Source organism: Hyperolius riggenbachi, chromosome 10 (genome assembly GCF_040937935.1).
Source record: "Hyperolius riggenbachi isolate aHypRig1 chromosome 10, aHypRig1.pri, whole genome shotgun sequence".
NCBI classification, from domain to species: Eukaryota; Metazoa; Chordata; class Amphibia; order Anura; family Hyperoliidae; genus Hyperolius; species Hyperolius riggenbachi.
In genome coordinates, this window is record NC_090655.1 from 231,552,179 (window position 1) to 231,572,439 (window position 20,261).

At 42.2% G+C, this 20,261-nt stretch overlaps 1 protein-coding gene across 1 annotated transcript in view; it reads left to right on the top strand.

Moving 5' to 3' along the window:
* The first annotated feature begins 205 nt into the window (after nt 1–205).
* Nucleotides 206–20,261, top strand: part of LOC137536892 (zinc finger protein 271-like) — a 41,051-nt gene continuing 20,995 nt past the window's right edge. Inside the window, exons 1-3 of the mRNA XM_068259073.1 lie at nt 206–246; nt 3,363–3,993; nt 9,205–10,368. Of these exons, the coding sequence (XP_068115174.1) occupies nt 3,501–3,993; nt 9,205–10,368 (1,657 nt within the window). The 5' untranslated portion in view covers nt 206–246; nt 3,363–3,500. The remainder of the gene's footprint in view (nt 247–3,362; nt 3,994–9,204; nt 10,369–20,261) is intronic.

Genomic DNA, 20,261 nt, shown 5'->3' on the forward strand with positions numbered 1-20,261 from the left:
ATATGGATGTGGCAGGAGGAGGTGTTGCTGCTGGGCACGTTACCATGACAAATATTAAATGGTTGAGACGCAGAAACGCCACAAACAGAGGCTGCAGTTAGCGTATTCACCACAAGATGGAGATCTCACATCTTTCAGGTGGAACGCATAGACAACAAGTAATGAAGCAAAAAAAAAAAAAAAGAAGTGATGTAAAAGGGCAGTAAGAGAAGTTACAGGAAGTGGAGAAGAGACATGTTGGAGGAGGTAATTGTATGATTTTGTTATATTTTGAGCAAAAGAAAAAAGCTTCGAGTGGACATACTTTGCTACAGAGGATGTAATTTCTCACTGTCCTGATCACCCCCTTAAAGGGAACCTAAACTGAGAAGGATATGGATTTTTCCTTTTAAAATAATACCAGTTGCCTGACTCTCCTGCTGATCCTGTGTCTCTAATACTTTCAGCCACAACCCCTCAACAAGCATGCAGATCAGGTGCTCTGACTGAAGTCAGACTGGATTAGCTGCATGCTTGTTTCAGGTGTGTGATTTATCCACTACTGCATAGATCAGCAGGACTGCCAGGCAACTGGTATTGTTTAGAAGGAAACATCCATATCCCTCTCAGTTTAGGTTCCCTTTAAAGTAATTGCTATTCAAGAGACTTTTATATAACTGTTGTGACTTGTTGGCATTTCCTACTGCATAGCCTTTCCTGCCCCTAGCATTGCCATATTACCCCACACTGTAGCCATATGCATTCGGCAATATCATCCCCCCTTGTATTGCAGCGCACCCTCCTGAAGTCTTGGGCAGTTGTTATGTCTCTTCCCCTATCCAGAACTAGTGGTTGAGAAATGTCACATGTAAATTTTAAACAGGCAACAAGTGAATTTTGAGTGATATGAAGATTGTGAGCAGGAGTACAGGCACATACATCTTTAAGGAAAGAACAGGGAGTAGAAGAATGTTACTTTTACGGAGATGATCTTTAGCCCTGAAAATGATCCAGTGTATTTGTATTAAAACAGAAGCTATTAAAGCAAACCTAAAGCAAATTTTAAATAAAAAGTAAATTATTCACTTATTTTGAGGGAAGGGACTCTGGATACCTTTGTGCCTTACTGGTCCTCACTCTGTCTCCTCGTTCCACTGCTGTCCCCCAATATTGGTGCTTTCGGGACTCCTCGGCAGTCTTCAGAAGCATTTGTGTCCCAGTGTGCTTCCCAAGAGGGGCGGATCCATAATGCGCATGTGCGAGCTTGGACTCACATGTGTGCAGCACGGATCGCTCCTCTTCAAAAGTATTGGGGGACACAAGCGGAGCAGTGCTTTTCAGCGCTGCTAGATTTGGGTGCAGCCAGCGCCGCCATAGACTGTAATGGTAATCCGTCTATAGCGGTGCTCAGTGAGTAACGTCAGCGCCGTCAGAAGACAGAGCCGAGGTTGCTTAAAAATCACAATAATTCGGCCTCCAGCAATTGCTGGAAGCCGAATTATTTCATTCCCCACCATCCATGGCGGCCTGGAGGGGGAATAGTAATTAACACGGCCCGGACTTGTGCAGAAGCAGGATCAGCCGTATACTGGCTGTATCCTGAGCCCAAGTCTACCGGTGCCGATTTTAAAATGTACTCAACACAAGTACTTCTAAAGTTTGCTCAAGGATTGAAGGGTACATCTTCCCTGGGCCACTAAAGCCCCCATACATAGTAGAGACTTCAGCATTGAGGGACTAGGAACATGGGGTGTTTAAAACCTGTAGGGAAAATTTTCAGTCGCAGGGACTCTCAGGGGCCCCTTGGGAATGTCTACAATGCCCTCCCCCCAACACCAGTACTTAGAGGAGGAAAAGTTCCACTGAACCAGCTACCCCTCCCTCCTCTCTGATTGGATGGCCACTAGCAGCACCAACATTGGTTAGAGGGGAGCTGGTGCTGATCCTATTGGCCAGAATTCGATTTTTGTGTGTGCTGCTGTTGTTCCTGTGATCAGCTGGGAATCCCAGGATATTAATGTGGTGCCCAGGGATGTCACGCATAAACTGCAGAAATGGGACCGTCCCTGTTAAATCAGGACAGTTTCGGGGTATGCATGTCTTGCATGTGAAGGAGGATATTTTCCTTGATAGCTTTTGGCTGTAGCTTTTTCTAGCAACAGTAATTAAAGTGAACCTCCAGACTAAACATCTACTCAGCAGCTTTAAAAAGGCTTGGTGTTTCTTTACCAGTTTCACAGCATCATAACTTTGTTTTTCTCACCAAAGCCTCATTTTTAGCTGCACAGAAGAAAACTGCCCAGGCATTTTTCTCCTGATGCTGTGCAAAGCATGATGGGATTTCTGATGATGTTCTCGTTCTGCTGTTTTGGCAATTTTTTTTTTTAATTTTGAATTTGAGATGTGAAGCCTAGTGCGCGCAGCTGGGAGGGGTGATCAGGACACAGGACAGTTGGAACTTAGTCTCATGCTCCCTGTCACCTCCTTTCAACCAAAAAGATGGCTGCCCCCATGAAAAATATGGCTGCTCCCATGAAATCAAAAACATTTTCCTGTTCTTTCAAAACAGGGTGGGTAAGATATTATTATATTACCTATCTATTTTAATTAACATAACAAATGTAGCTTAATGGCAGTATTTTTGTTTAGGCTGAAGTTCCCCTTTAATGCCAGCAGCCAATAATATCTTTTACAATTGAGTTGTTGCGGATCAGTGGAGGTCTCGGAGTGTGGTTCTGAAGGAACAGGATCTGTCCACTTTCAGTAGCTAAGAGAGTGGTACCGGATAACCATTGTATCTCTTTGAAGACGCTAATGTGGAGTCAGGAGCCACTGGTATTGGGTAGTCCTACAGCGGGAGAGGTTGGAGTCTACACAAAGATGATGGCTGGTGAGCCACAGCTAGGGGATAGAGCCAGGTAACATGTAGCATGACTGATTGTATAGGCAGAGAAGGTGGAGGCTTCATCTGGAAACCCATTGAGTGGCCTCTGCCATTTCGTCCTGGAGTTGGCACAGTCCCAGATGGGAGAGTGTTTGTTGCTAGGCTCTTGGGGGGGGGGGCAGTTGATAAATGGGCTGAATTATAGTCATGATAAGGCATTGCAGTCCCATCTGCCTAGTTCATCAGGAGCCAGAACCATAAGTAACATTAATTTATAGCTAATTATCTGCAGGCCTCTGCTTCCACCTGTTCTCTCTTCACATCCTGATTCATCTACTGTTGCCAACATTGCTGTAACCTCACAGTAATGTGTGCATGGAGAGGAGGAGAGTGGTACTGAATGTGCAGGATACCACAGCAAATTAGCAAATGGTGCTCTTTTCTGTGCTTTGTTTATTAATGCTAATATTTTACAGATATCATTTGTTATTCTTTTCAGAACAAAGATCTGAGCTCAAAGAACAAGACACGTATGTGAGGGGTGATCATCTGTTTACAGGAGAGAAAGACCTGATGACGACAGATAAAGAGGAAGAGACATGTAAAGACTGACCAGCAGTCTGTGGAGGAAAGTGACATGATGGTTACAGTAAAAGAGGAAGAAGGAGAGACGTATGTGAAGATTGACCAGCAGTCTACAAAGAAGAGTGACATGATGGGGACAGTTAAAGAGGAAGAAGAAATGTATTTGAAGATTGATCAGCAGTCTATAAAGAAGAGTGACATGATGGGGACAGTTAAAGAAGAAGAAAATGAGACATATGTGAGGAGTGATAAGCAGTCTACAGAGGAGGGTGACATGATTGGGATAATTAAAGAGGAAGAAGAAGAGATGTATGTGAGGAGTGATACGCAATCGATGGAGGAGGGTGACATATTAACGATAATTAAAGAGGAAGAAGAAGAGATGTATGTGAGTAGTGATCAGCAGTCCATGGGGGAGGGTTTAATAATAAGGGTGATTAAAGAAGAAGAAGAGACATATGTGAGATGTGATCAGCAGTCTATGGAGGAGATTTGCATGATGGGGACAGTTAAAGTGGAGGACCCTTTTACAGAGGGCACAACAGGTGAGTGATCAAGATTAAAAATGGAATAACTTTTTAGTTCTTATGAGTGAACACTGCACACTGACTGGCTGTATTAGGGGTTATGCTATGTATTCATGTTAGATATTTGTTATCTTAAACTATCATCTGTGATTGTAGTTGGTGACATCTTACTAACAATAACAGTACAGACACTGTGATGACTTTGGAGTACCCTATTCTGTTCTGTGGAGAAGGGAGGTGGTAGATGAGTGAGAAGCATCCCGCTGAGGACTTTCCAACTCTTAGAGTCATTTATAACATTGTATTTATACCATCCAACTCCAACTGCTCAATTATGAAACCACCGACTCCAGGTACCCAAAAATTGTTCCGACACCTTGACTCCGACATCACACCCCTATTACTTCTCACAATCCCTCTGTGCATTGTGTGTTTATACTTCATTACAAGCATACTGTGCAGTCACATTACATACATCACGCTCTTATTACCTCACATTCCCTGTGTACATTGTGTGTTTTAAGTCATTACAGGCGCACTGTGCAGTCGCATCACATACATCACATCACATTTCGCACATTCCCTGTGTCCCTCCCATTACTCGTGCTATTTAATCCTGCATATCTTAATGCATGCTATGTGCGCTATTGGCAGCGTAGCGTGCTTTATTATGTTTGCTCAGGGGAGCACTCGCTATGCTGTAGTTACGCTAGTAACTTACGCCAGCTACATCTTCATAACGGGCAATCTTCTCATCCTGCCCTGAGCCCTTTCGGGTCCAGTGGTTTCAAAGGACGAGATCCCTGCACTTTGATTGGCCCAATAGGCTGTCTGTAAAGTGACAAGCATCCTATTAGGCCAATCAAAGTGCATGGATCTCATCCTTTGAATCCACTGGACCTGAAGGGGCTCAGGGCAGGACGAGCAGAGTGCCGGTTATGAAGATGTAGCTGGCGTAAGTTACTAGCGCTCGCTATGCACTGCATAGCAAGTGCTTCTCTGAGCAAACTTAATAATGCACGATTACCTGCCAATAGCGCACATAGCGTGCATTAAGGCGCGCAAGATTAAATAGTGGGAGTAACAGGAGTTTACTTGCACTATTGTTCTTAATGAATCAACCCCTTAGTGTTTTGTAACTCCACAATATTCTTATTTGTACAGTTAGGAACAAGGGAGAGAGAAATGTAAATATACAAGAGGCATATGACTGACATGAGTATACAATGGGAATACAAATGTGTGAAGGAAACCTCATTGCTCTACAAACATAACACAGATTTCTTGCTATACATATAGGTCTGTTGTCACAAGAGTAAAATATTCCTTGTATGTGAGGAGAGGAAAGTGTGTGGCATTGGCACTGTGGCTGGGGAACGGCTCAGTATTGGGTAAAAGCTGTCCGCCTGCGATGGAGCTGCTCCGTACATGATCTGACTGCAGTAATAAACATTGATAGCTTCACCAAGAAAAGAAACAGTGAGGTCGGCACTCCTGGCAAGCTAGTTTAGTGGCGTGCAGTCACAATGTGTAAATAGTATTGCATACAAAGAGGCAAAACGCATACCGGTGCAGGCTAGGAGGCTCGCGGTGGGTGCAGAGCACAGGGAGCCACAGGGAGCCACTGTTTCTTTTCTTGGTGAAAGTGAAATATTCCTTCCATTGTCTCATTTAGCCGTACAGTTTACCGCTTTTCAATGTATGGCCAATGGGATAGCTAATGAGATGCAAATATCTCCAACTTGTATACAAATTGTATGCAGCTAATCACATTTGTCAGGAAATTGGTTGGCTGAATTTTAACCACTTTAAAACTAAGTAGTCCAGTTACATCTGCACCGATGGATAACTGACGTGCCGGGATCAACCCTGGAGTCACAGGGATCACATGTATCAGTTGAAAAGATCCGCACCGTCTTTAAAAACAAGTATTTATTAAAGCCCTTTAAAATGTTATGAGCAAGATTGAAGTGCGCTCCGGATCACCATTGACGCACAGCGTTTCGGATATAATCCTTCCTCAGAATGGTTCCAGTACACACTGTCATAATCACACATGCTATGTTCATTAAATACACAGGCAGAGGACCTGATGGAAAACTGCAACTTATCTACCCAATTTGCATATATACATATTCATGTCTGCAGGAGCCAATGAAAACGTGCATAGACTATGTAAACATTGCAGAGAACACCGTGCACAAGACAATCAAACCAAAACTTACATCAGGTTGATCGGACCGTTGGAATGTCACCAGAGGCTCACTGCATTGAAGGCACTTCCTCATCCATAAAAGACATGTAATACACATCCTATGTTTGTTTAGGTCATCGTGCCTCAATTGCTAGTCAGCGGTGTCGGCTGATCCCAAGCTCTGCCGGCCAATAACCGCTTTACCTCCATATTGGTATACTCCCCCTGCCTCACAACCTATCAGCAAGTCCCTCAATGAGTAACCGCCTATCAGAGGAGCGCCGACCTAAACAAACATAGGATGTGTATTACATGTCTTTTATGGATGAGGAAGTGCCTTCAATGCAGTGAGCCTCTGGTGACATTCCAACGGTCTGATCAACCTGATGTAAGTTTTGGTTTGATTGTCTTGTGCACGGTGTTCTCTGCAATGTTTACATAGTCTATGCACGTTTTCATTGGCTCCTGCAGACATGAATATGTATATATGCAAATTGGGTAGATAAGTTGCAGTTTTCCATCAGGTCCTCTGCCTGTGTATTTAATGAACATAGCATGTGTGATTATGACAGTGTGTACTGGAACCATTCTGAGGAAGGATTATATCCGAAACGCTGTGCGTCAATGGTGATCCGGAGCGCACTTCAATCTTGCTCATGACATTTTAAAGAGCTTTAATAAATACTTGTTTTTAAACACGGTGCGGATCTTTTCAACTGAACCACTTTACAACTGAGAGGTTTTACCCCTTGAGCACCAGAGCTATTTTCATCTTTCAGCGCTCATTTCAGTCATTCGCCAATAACTTTATCACTGCTTATCACAATAAAAAGACCTATATCTTGTTTTTTTGCCACCAATTAGGCTTTGTTTGGGTGGTGCATTATGCGAAGTTGCAAAGGGGTTATCGAGCGCTCCACACAAATAAAAATTTTCTGCCAGAGGTTAACTCCACTCCACAAATGGAACCGTAGAAACTGTACATGCAGTCCTCAGTGCTGATGTGTCACCCACTCCTGCTGCTATAGCCTGCAGTCACCCAGTGCTCAATGGGTATACAGTGTCCACCACCAAAGGACAAACAATAAGTCAGTCTTAGTAGAATTCCTGCCACAGGGGGTTACACTTTTATTCCACAATCTGCATACATTAAAAACAAATACACTTACATTGTGGGTCCATGCAAACTGGACCTCTACTGCATAAATTTGCGTATAAGATATCTGCACTGAATAATATCAAGTGCACCTTATCGCATATAGGTGGTTGGTTCGAGATAGCCAGTCTCTCCTTCCCTACCAGGGTGACACATCAGTGCTGAGGATTGCATGTACATTATGCCAAGTATTATTTTATTTGAAATGTTTTTTAACAGGAAAATAGGGAAAAAAATGGAAAAATAAATCATTATTTTTCAGTTTTCGGCCATTATAGTTTTTAAATAATGCATGCTACCGTAATTAAAATCCACATAATTAATTTGCCCATTTGTCCCGGTTATTACACTGTTTAAATTATGTCCCCATCACAATGTCTGGCACCAATATTTTATTTGGAAATACTGGTGCATTTTTTCAGTTTTGCATCAATCACTATTTACAGGCCCATAATTTTTAATATATAACAGTAATCAACCTTCTTGACATACACATTAAAAAAAAGTTCAGTCCCTAAGGTTTTTGTATTATTATTATTATTATTATTATTGTTGTTTTTGTTTTTTTAATTATAAAAAAAAATGTTTGGGTACCTTGGGGAGAGTGTGGGAGGGAAATGGTTAATTTTAAATGTAAAATAATGCTTTCAACGAAAAAAAATGTTTTTGATGTAATTTTACTATTTGGCCACAAGATGGCCTGATTTTTTTTGAATGGTCCTGTAAACATACTATGTACGTTTACAGACAGTGTACTATGAATGGGAAACTTTCTTTTTCACAATGATCTTGTGGTTTCTCATAGAAGCCGCCAATCATTGCTTTGGGGAATTCTCATTCATTGATCTCTGAGAGAGCTGGTGGTGACAGGAGCGTGCGCACAAGCGAGCGGGAGCGCAGACAGTGGCAGTGGCGGCAGGAGTACCTATATCTATGCCTCGGGTAGGGAAGTAAAGTTACATAAAATTTGCATGCAAGGCAAAGTTATTGTCATGTGATTGGATACCTGTAATGAGCACAACCTTCTGCAGTTCTTTGTCAGGCTGATAACTAGTGATGGTCAATGACATGACAATAACTCTGAGATGCTGCAAATTGTATGTTAAAGGGACCCCGAGCAGTGCCCTAAAACAGACATTTGGACTTACCTGGGGCTTCCTCCAGCCCTCTGTAGCCTGCGAGATCCTCCTGGCTCCTCTCCTGGTCCCGCTGGCCTCTCCATTATTCGGCTACTTCAGCTGGCGTTAGAGTCCTGCCCATGTGCATTTCTGTCTAAGAGAACCGTGCATGTGCAGGACTTTATTGCCAAAGTCCCTGATTAATGGAGTCGCTAGAGGAACCAGGAGAGGAGCCAGGAGGATGCCGGGGGACCTTGGGGGCTATGGGGGTTAGAGGAAGCCCCAGGTAAGTCCACATTTCTGTTTTAGGGCACTGTTCTGGGTCTCTATAATTATATGCAAAGGTATGCAAATGCTGCATCCGGACCATTTCCAACCTGCATAAACTTAGCATCAACTTGGAATTGTTAGCAGCTCACTGGCCATCCCTAATGATAATTGTTCCTCCCCTCAGAGTTCTCTAACAGGAAGTGATTAACCCCATCTTTTTTTTAGTGGGTCCTCCACAAATCACATCCTTCCCATGGACTAACTCAGACCCAAATTGCTGTGTCTCTGTTAAATTGCATGATCATGCACCTTATACCCTGTTTGCATGTATAGCCTTGTGCTATGTTGTATAACAGTGGGCTACTTCTCTGTCTGTCACCCCTTGTTTACCATTCTAAGTATCCCTATTTATTGTCCAGCACTGTGTAATATGTTGACTCTTTATAAATACAATAAATAATAATAAGTTATGATATTTTTTCTATTTGCAGCGCAGAGTACTGGCATCAGGAACCTCTCATTTACAGACTGTACATCGTGTGATGATGTCACTGGACAAGAGTCTCTTGCAGAACATCTGGTTATCCCAAATATTACCCCAGACTCCCCTCACCTGTCTATCCCTGTGGGACCTCATACTCAGCAGAACTCCTACAGTGGTGGAGGGCCTCTTTCTTGTTCCACGTGTGGGAAATGTTTTGTTTTGGAATCACAGCTTGTCAGACATCAGCGATATCACACTGGTGAGAAGCCCTATTCGTGTGCTGAGTGTGGGAAATGTTTTGTTTGGGAATCACAGCTTGTCATTCACGAGAGATCTCACACTGGTGAAAAGCCTTATTCATGTTCTGAGTGTGGGAAATGTTTTGTTCGGAAATCACATCTTGTCAGACATGAGATATCGCATACTGGTGTGAAGTCCTTTTCATGTACTGAGTGTGGCAAATGTTTTGTGCAGAAAGCGGAGATAGTCAGACATGAGAGAACTCACACTGGGGAAAAACCCTATTCATGTGCTCAGTGTGAGAAATGTTTTGTACAGAAAACAGAGCTTGTCAGACATGAGAGATCTCACACTGGAGAGAGACCCTATCCATGTGCTAAGTGTGGGAAATGTTTTGTACAAAAATCTGAGCTTGTCAGACATGAGAGATCTCACACCGGTGAAAAACCCTATTCATGTACTGAGTGTGGGAAATGTTTTGGGCAGAAATCAAGCCTTGTCATACATGAGAGATGTCACACTGGGGAAAAGCCTTTTTCCTGTGGTGAGTGTGGGAAATGTTTTTCACAGGCATCAGAGCTTATCAGACATAAGAGATCTCACACTGGTGAAAAACCCTATTCATGTGCTGAGTGTGGAAAATGTTTTGTTCGGAAATCAAATCTTGTCACACATGAGAGATCTCATACTTGTGAGAAGCCCTTTCCGTGTACTGAGTGTGGGAAATGTTTTGGGCATAAATCAAGCCTTGTCACGCATAAGCGATCTCACACTGGGGAGATTGCCTATTTATGTGCTAAGTGTGGGAAATGTTTTGCACAGAAATCAGATCTTGTTTTACATAAGAGATCTCACATTGGTGAGAAGCCCTATTCATGTGTTGAGTGTGGGAAATGTTTTGGGCGTAAGTCTCTGCTTGTCAGACATTTGTGTTGAGTGTGGGAAATGTCTTGGACATATGTGTTCTTTTACAATTTTATATTTCTTGGAAAGTGCACATGGTAGCATTTTTCCACAGAATCCTAAGGACTCTTTAATGTTTCTCAGTGCATTGCTTTGTTAAAGCTTTTAAGTTCCTGAATTGAGATGACATGATGAGATACATATGGGTACATGTGGCACTAATCCTAGTTAGAACTTGCCTGTGTTCACTTTCCATAATTTCTATTGCCAGGATTAATAAACCAGGTGCTTTAACTATGCAAATGAGGCAGGATCTACAGTTGCATGCAGCCACAGCTCACCTGAAAAGTACATAAAAGTGAGACTATTTGTATCTGGCTGAACAAGTACTCCTGATAACAAGAGTTATGAAAAGATAATTATTTGTTTTTGTTGGAAACTAAATGAACCAGATTTTAAACTACACTGATATGGCTGCTGTGCACAATTCAGATACTTGAGTTAAAGGGGCACTATGGCAAAAACATTTAAAATTTAAAATATGTGCAAACAAACAAATAAGAAGTACATTTTTTTCCAGAGTAAGAACCATAAATTACTTTTCTCCCATGTTGCTGTCACTTACAGTAGGTAGTAGAAATTTGATAGAAGTGACAGGTTTTGGACTAGTCTATCTCTTCATAGGGGATTCTCAGTAAGGCTTTTATTCTTTATAAAGATATTCCCTAAAACGAATTTAAACAATGATGCAGGCCAGCTTCCCTGCTTACTACACAGTTTTTTGGCAGTTGGACAGAACAACTGCCATTCACCAAGTGCTTTTGAAAATAAATATATCCATGAGAATCCCCTATAAAGAGATGAAATAGTCCAAAACCTGTCGCTTCTTTCAGATTTCTACTACCTACTGTAAGTGACCGCAACATAGGAGAAAAGTAATTTATGGCTCATTTACTCATATGTTTGCACATATTTTAAATTTTACAATTTATTTCGCAATAGTGCCTCTTTAACTTGTTAAAGTCAAAATACGAAGAATGTGAGACTCCAGGAAAGTGTTTTATATAGTATTGTTATTTATCTACATTGAGCTGCAGATGTGGGGATATTAGAAGCTCCCATTCATTCAGACTGAACTGAGGGAAGAAGTGTTCTCCCTTTTTCTGTCTACCTTTTAAGGGAGGTTTGTTTTCTATATTTTCAAAATGAGGCGCTCAGATCCCTTTAAGTTGGCCACACACAGGACTGACATTCAGAATGATTGGATCACTTTGACTGTGACGTGATCGTCCAGGTATCTCTTGTTTCTCTAAATACATTTTATGGATAATGTTAAATAGGTATAACTAAACATATATTACGAAATATAGGAGAAACAGAACAAAAACTGTGCACAAGATCCATCACCGCTTTAAAATCAATGAGGGTAAAATGTACACACCAGTGGTCCAACACTTCTGTGAACCAGGACACAGCATGCAAGATCTGAAAGTACTTATTCTTAAGGGTAACTTCAAAAATGAACAATCAAGAAACATTTCTGAGTACAAATTTATGAAAATGTTCAAGACAGAAGCTTTAAATTGTGGAATGGGTTTCATGACACCTTAGTTAACATGATTGACTTAATTTCATGATCTTCAGAAACCTGCTGGACTTCAGATATACAGATGAGCTCACTAGCTCCAGCCTACTGATCACCTGACATCTAACTGCTAAACAATAACCAGCACAACTGTTATCTTCGTGTTTACTATTTACCTGCATCAGTGTTTGACTTCAGCTAACATCTTCAAATATGCCTGATGAAGGGGACTAGATCCCTGAAAGCTTGCATAATTTGCATAATTTAACTTTATCAGTTAGCCATTAAAAGGTATTATTTTTACAAGACTTTGTGTTTTCTACCTACATAATAGGGATAACTTTATAGATCTATATTGTTTGACCACACAGAGGAAGATTGGACAGCTATTTTACATATTAATACTAAAAATATAGTAGCAACAAATGATAAGGTGTTAGAAGTCACATGTATTCCCAGGTCATATTATACTCCAGCACAAATACTGCAGATATATCCAATGCCTCAGTGCTGTACCCCAAATGTATATTAAAAGGAGATAATTGGATACATGCGTTTTGGTTAAGCTACAGGAATTCTGGGATGTAGAGGTGGACAGTGCATTGTTATATATGTTACAATCACAGGCTATAGGCACATGTGGGAAGCTAGTGCTGGAAACAGTCATGCATTATGTAAAAATAAATCCTATTAGAATGGAAATCTGATGCATCTCCAGGTATCTACCCTGTGATTAAAGCTGTATTCCAATAGTAAAATATCTGTAATCTTTACCGATGTTCTACTATGACTAAACCTAACCCTATTATCACACAGAACCCTCCCTCTACCGATGCATCCCCCCATGTGGCGCCTAACCCCTCCCTCGGTGGCGCCTAAACCTTAACCCTTTTCACCCACCGCTGAACAAAGTTAACCGCTTGCCGACCGCGTCACGCCAATGGGCGTGGCCGAGGCGGCAGCCCCAGGACCAGCTAACGCCGATTGGCGTAAAGTCCTGGGGCAGCAGTTTGCAGGAGATCACGCGCAGGCTGCCTTCAGTCTCCGAGCAGCGATCTTGGAAGACTGTTACACGGCTAAACCGCCGTGTATTTACATGTACAGTGCTGCGATCAGCAGCAGCGCTGTACTGGGGACAGCCGTGTGACACGGCTGTCTCCCTGGGGGACAAGAGAGCGATCGCCTCTCATAGGCAGAAGCCTATGACAGCCGATCGCCATGATTGGCCGGCTAGGGAAAGGGAGGGAGGGAAGGAAGGAATTTAAAGGAGCAAGTATTTAAAAAAAAAAAAAAAAATACAAAAATATTTGTAGAAAAAAAAATAAACATGGGGGGAGCGATCAGTCTCCACCAACAGAGAGCTCTGTTGGTGGGGAGAAAGGGGGAGGGATCACTTGTGTGCTGTGTTGTGCGGCCCTGCAGCTTGGCCTTAAAGCTGCAGTGGCCTATTTTACTGAAAATGGCCTGGTCACTAGGAGGGTTTAGCACTGCGGCCCTCAAGAGGTTAAGTTGGGCACAAGTATAAAAAGCGGACTACAATTTTTTACGCTGTGCAAATTGCAGCTTTGCATAGCGGTAAAACTCGGCACCCGCTATTCTAGCGGGCGCCCAAAGCGGGGCTTTTATAATGTGGCTCCCTTTTTTCTGTTCTGGGTGAAGTGTATATGCGCTCGGGCGTCTAACGTACACCTCTCACATTTTTGTAAATATTTTATTATATCTTGTCATGGGACAAGTCTGAAGATATGACACTTTGGGCTTGATTCATTAAATGCGGGTGGTCCTGTGAAGTATCACGCCCACTACTATGTTCATTAACATAGTTACTGTAACTATGTTAATGAACATAGTAGAGGCAGCTAGTGAAGCATCACGGTCGTGATACTTCACATGACCACCCATATTTAAAGTTACGTGCGTTGCTATGGAAGCAGCGCACATAACTATGGGAAGGCACACTCCTTACATAGCAGCGAGCGCTGCTATGTAAGGCATGCATAACAGCTTCTCCTGCATATTAAGCTGCGCTGCTTTAGCAGCAGAACTTACTGAGTCAAGCTCTTTGATACAATGGAAAGTAATTAGTGTACAGCTTGTATGTCAGTGTACATTTGCTGTGCCATCAAAATAGCTCCTCACACATCCATTAATGTCTAAATCACTGGCAGCAAACGTGAGTACACTGCTAAGTGAAGAATGTCCAAATTCTACCAAAAGTGTCAAGATGTTATGTTTCCACCATCATTTTGCAGCACTGCCTTAAAGGGAATCTGAAGTGAAAATAAACTTATGTTATAAAGATTTGTATGTATAGTACTGCTAAGCAATAAAACATTAGGAGCTGACATAAGTCTAATATTATTTCCAGTACAGGAAGAGTTAAGAAACTCCAATTGTTATCTATGCAAAAGAGCCATTGATCTCTACGACTTTCAAAGTCGCAGAGAGCTCTGTCTTCTGAAGCTTGTTATCTCAACTGTCTGTCACTGAATTTTGTTTTTTCTGCAGAGGACAGTTCAAAAGTTAACTAGCCTGCTCTGTGAAATCATTCAGAATGCTGAGTGTAATGTGTAAAGTGCAAATATTACAGAATGATGCAGTGTTCTAAAAAACAAAACATGAGACTATTTTCTTGCTACTAATATTCTAGTAATTATCCGTACTACACAACCAATTCATTATATCATAATTTTATTTTTTTACTTCAGTGTCTCTTTAACTCTCTGCCCACACTCATATGTCTATTGCAGAATGCAGCCTCTGGATATGACGCTGAGTATTGGCACTCAACTTCTGCAACCTCGACATTAATGGCTGTGTGCAGGGCTGTGGAGTTGGTACAAAAATCCTCAGACTCCTCAGTTTAGTATTCCACCGACTCCAACTCCTTGTCTCCGATACTCTAATTTGCATAGTACAATCTTGTTGACTGAAAGTATGTAACATCAGAATCATATCAAGAGGGGGTTGTACCCGGAATTATTTTTGGCACATACAGAGTCGGTGGTGTTACAGTAGAATATACATACAGTGGGCATATATATGATGTATGGAGCATTGTAGAGGACGAGAGGGGTCATCTCAGTGCTATGTGAGCGGAGCTGCCACAATTATTGCGGCGCTCAACTGTTCTGCAGTGATTCGGATGCTCACAGTATGTCGGATGCCTTCAGTATGTCGGTGATGGAACAGCGTAAGCATACAAATTGTGCATAAAACAAAGCATACATAGACAGCATACAGATACAGGAAAATATGAAAGAGTGGGACTAGAGGAAGACTGCTGATTGAGCCGTGACATTTTCAGCACTCAGTGCTACACAGCGAAACGCTAACAGCGAAAACAGGTGCTCCACAGACTGTCCATGAGAGGATGCAGAGGAGCATGGTGAACAGAGACAGCAGAGTTTACCTTGGGCCATGTGCAAGTACATCAGTGGTGTGGAGGTGCCAAGCTTTGGCTGTGGCAAGTCTGCAGGGCCAGACCGAGGGGTTGGCGTGGTGGAGTGGAGGCCAATAACTGTGGTGGTCAGCGCGGATGCAGTGCTGTTCTCAGGCATGGTGGACTGGAGTATGGGCTGCACAAGCAGATCAGGGGTTGGAAGCTGTGGGGCCAGGGGGACCCTGGCAGGGCAAACAGTGGTGGGCCTGGCAGTCAGTGGAAAGTTTAGCGCCCAGCTTTTTGCTTAGTGCAAGTAGTGTGCAAGGGGCCAGGGGCTTGACATAGACCTTAGAGAATGATGGCTCTGGCTGTGGACCAATGGATCTGGCAGCAGCAGTGAACTGATGGATGGATCTGGCAGTGGTGGTGGACTGGTGTATCCGGCAGCGGCAGTGGACTGGTTAATCCAGCAGCGGCAGGCTTGTGAGCGATTTTGGACTAGACATCTAGAGGGTCCTGGTCAACATAAAAAGCAATTCATCCCTCCAAAGCTTAAGAATTTTAAAGCTTTATTAAGATGTCATCTGCTTTAGGGAACAAAAAGCTCCTGGCCAGGTTTTACCTTTACACTTTACCTTGTCAGCCATCCTGGCATATCATTGAGAATGTGAATGCCGCAGTATGTTGTCTGTATAATAAGATTCACCGGAGACCCATATCTGCTGGGGACCAATGTGTAGCACTGACACCTTGTAGAAACAAGAAGTTTTAAATCAGGATGATACCATTTATTGGCTAACTAAAAATGAATAAAAATAAGCAAGCTTTCGGCCTTGCAGCCTTCATCGGGCATATATATATATATATATATATATATATATATATATATATATATATATATATATATATATATATATATATATAAAATGATATAAGCCCGATGAAGGCTGCAAGGCCGGAAGCTTGCTTATTTTTATTCATTTTTAGTTAGCCAATAAATGGTATCATCCTGATTTAAAACTTCTTGTTTTTACTGATGACTAACACGGTACAATATCCTACTGCTACTACCTTGTAGAAAAAGGCCTCTACCTTTCTTATACAGTGGGATGTGAAAGTTTGGGCAACCTTGTTAATTGTCATGATTTTCCTGTATAAATCGTTGGTTGTTACGATAAAAAATGTCAGTTAAATATATCATATAGGAGACACACACAGTGGTATTTGAGAAGGGAAATGAGGTTTATTGGATTTACAGAAAGTGTGCAATAATTGTTTAAACAAGCTCAGCTCAAGTTAAGGCTTGTAGTGGCAGACCAAGAAAAAATCTCGGATAAAGAGAAGCGACGAATGGTGAGAACAGTCAGAGTCAACCCACAGACCAGCACCAAAGACCTACAACATCATCTTGCTGCAGATGGAGTCACTGTGCATCGTTCAACCATGCAGCGCACTTTACACAAGTAGATGCTGTATGCAAGAGTGATGCAGAGGAAGCGTTTTCTCCGCCCACAGTACAAACAGCTGCTTGAGGTACGCTAAAGCACATTTGGACAAGCCAGCTTCATTTTGTAAAAACGTGCTGTGGACTGATGAAACTAAAATTGAGATATTTGGGCATAACAAGGGGCATTATGCATGGAGGAAAAACAACACAGCATTCCAAGAAAAACACCTGCTATCTACAGTAAAATATGGTGATGGTTCCATCATGCTGTGGGGCTGTGTGGCCAGTGCAGGGACTGGAAATCTTGTCAAAGTTGAGGGACGCATGGATTCCACTCAGTATCAGCAGATTCTAGAGACCAATGTCCAGGAATCGGTGACAATGCTGAAGCTGAGTTGGGGCTGAATCTTTCAACAAGACAACACCCGTAGCACTGCTCAAAATCCACTAAGGCATTCATGCAGAGGAACAAGTACAACGTTCTGGAATGGCCACCTTAGTCAAAGTGTGAGATAAAGAGAGCTGTCCATGCTCAAAAGCCATCAAATCTGAATGAACTAGAGATGTTTTGCAAAGAGGAATGGTCTAAAATACCTTCAACCAGAATCCAGAATGTAATTCTCATTAGAACCTACAGGAAGCGTTTAGAGGCTGTAATTTCTGCTAATGGAGGATCTACTAAATATTGATTTCATTTCTTTTTTTACCTTCCTAATTTTGTTTAAACAATTATTGCACACTTTCTGTAAATGCAATAAACTTCATTTCACTTCTCAAATATCACTGTGTGTGTCTCCTAAATGACAATACTGACAATTTTTATCGTAACAACCAACGATTAATATAGGAAAATCGTGACGTTTAACAAGGTTGCCCAAACTTTCGCATCCCACTGTATCTGATATAGAGGCCAGGGGCTTTTTTCTGCAAGGGACAGATCTATGCACCAGAGCCCAGCTGATACGGGGTTCCAGTGAATGTTATTAAACAAACAATGGGCTTGATTCACTAAGACAAACAGCATGCCTTATCATAGATAACACGTCTTATCAAAGTTAACACGCCTTATAAGAGTAGCATAGCGAGCGCTACGAACTTATGGCAATGACGAGAGCTCCACTCGTCCTGTGCTGAGCCCCTGCAGGTTCGTAGCGCTCCCTATGCTACTTTGATAAGGGATGTTAACTTTGATAAGGCGTGTTATCTATGATAAGGCATGCTATTTGTCTTAGCGAATCAAGCTCAATGTGTTGAGACACTAACTTTTAAGTGTTAGCATAACTCTGTGTTTTTCTATGTACACCAGAGATGCATTTTAACAAAACTTAGGATTTTGCTGTCAAGTAGCTGTTAAATCGAAATCAGAACTAGTCCTTGGTAAGAGTACTTGTATAGGGTACAGACAGTAACAAAGAACATTGATCAGGCCCTAGTCAACCTAAGTGTAGGTACAGCTAAGAGTGATGTGCAGGTACTCTGCAGGGGAATAAAGAGATTCTTCCTCTATTACACATCCTTCATGCTCAATCTGAAACAGGTTTGAATGTGATAGCTAACACCTCTGTGTTCAATGTGCACAACATTCTCAGTGGATTCACAACAGCTCTGCGGGGAGTGCATATGTAGAATATAGTACTACTGTGCAACTTAATTCTTAGTCACCAAACCCAATTTTAACAACATAGCAAATTAATTTTATTTCATTAACAAATGGAGTGCATACATTTGCATACAAAATTTGCATAAACCTGAATCCATGCACAATTATTTGTATCTCATTGACCATCCCTATTATCTAGCCTAGTTCAACACCTCAGACAATACCAACAAGCAATAACCAAGAAAAAATCAGACTTTATCTCGCACAAAATATCTACAGCCAACAACAGAGCTGCTCAACTCTTCCACACAGTGGAATCACTCTGCAATCCTTCCTGCCTAAAAGCCCCAACCACATACTCCAGGGAAAGGTGTGAAGAATTCTCTGCCTTCTTCACAAACAAGGTGTCTACCATCCGTGCCAGCATTACACCAACAACATCAATTGACCACTGGACGTTGCATATGCCTACTACCGTACCACCATGGCAAGTCTTTGACACTCTGAGTGTAGAAGATTTTGGAATTCTCATTCAAAGTCTCCGCCCCACTACCTGCGACCTGGATCCTGGCCCAACTGGATCCTTAATGCAGTGCCCAGCGCTGTTCAGGCCAGCACTTCACAAAATCACTCAGTGCTCCTTGCAAAGTGGACTTTTCCCAGAAGAACTAAAGAAAGCAATCATAAAACCCCTCCTGAAGAAACCATTACTAGATCCTGATTCTGTAACCAACTACAGACCTGTGGCGAACTTACCATTCCTATCAAAAGTTATCGAGAAAGCAGTCGCCAACCAGCTAGAAGCCAGGCTTACAGATAACAACATCTTTGATACTTTTCAGTCAGGATTCAGGAAAAGGCACAGCACTGAAACAGCATTAGTCCGAGTAATGAATGATCTACTTACTGCAAGGGACAAGGGTGATTGCTCAATTCTGATTCTTCTTGACTTGTCAGCAGCATTTGATACTGTGGACCATGAAATACTAATCCAGCGACTGAAGAATTACTGTGGCCTAAGGGGTACTGTTCTTAGCTGGTTTCAGACCTTCCTATCTGGCAGGACACAGCAAGTATGTCTGGGCACACACTACTCTAATCCAGTGCCACTTGCCTATGGAGTTCCACAGGGTTCTGTACTATCACCATTACTCTTTGCAGTCTACATGCTCCCACTGGGCAAAATAATCCAGAACTATGGTTTAGGATACCATTGTTATGCAGATGACACACAACTGTATCTGTCCTTCAAGCCTGGCACCCAAGACCCATCAGCATCCATAAATGCGTGTCTAGTGGATTTACAAAATTGGATGAACACCAGCTGGCTGAGGCTGAACTCTGACAAAACAGAGGTGTTGGTGGTAGGTGGTCCACACATGATGGATAAAGTTCAAAACGCTCACCACCTCAAACTAGCAATTGGGGGAGATACTGTACAGTATAAAGACTCTGTGCGAAACCTTGGGGTGATCCTGGATGGAAATCTAAAACTCAGACAGCAGGTATCAGCTGTCGTCAAGTCTTCCTTCTTCCATCTAAGAAATATAGCGAAAATAAAACACCTAATCCCAGCTGAAGACCTACCTGCCCTGGTTCACGCATTTGTATCCTCCCGCCTAGACTACTGCAACGCCCTGTTCATTGGATCTACAGATAAGGTTCTGCGCCCCTTACAGCTAGTACAGAATGCTGCAGCCAGACTCCTAGCCAATGCCCCCCGCAGCTCACACATCACCCCAGTACTGCAAACTCTTCACTGGTTGCCAGTAAAATGGAGAATCATTATGAACAAAGAATGAGGATTGGCTATTGGGTGCATGAGAAAATATAAAACAGCTTTATTGAGTATCAAATCTAAAAACCTTCACATCATACAAATATTATATAATCTAGAGATATAAAAC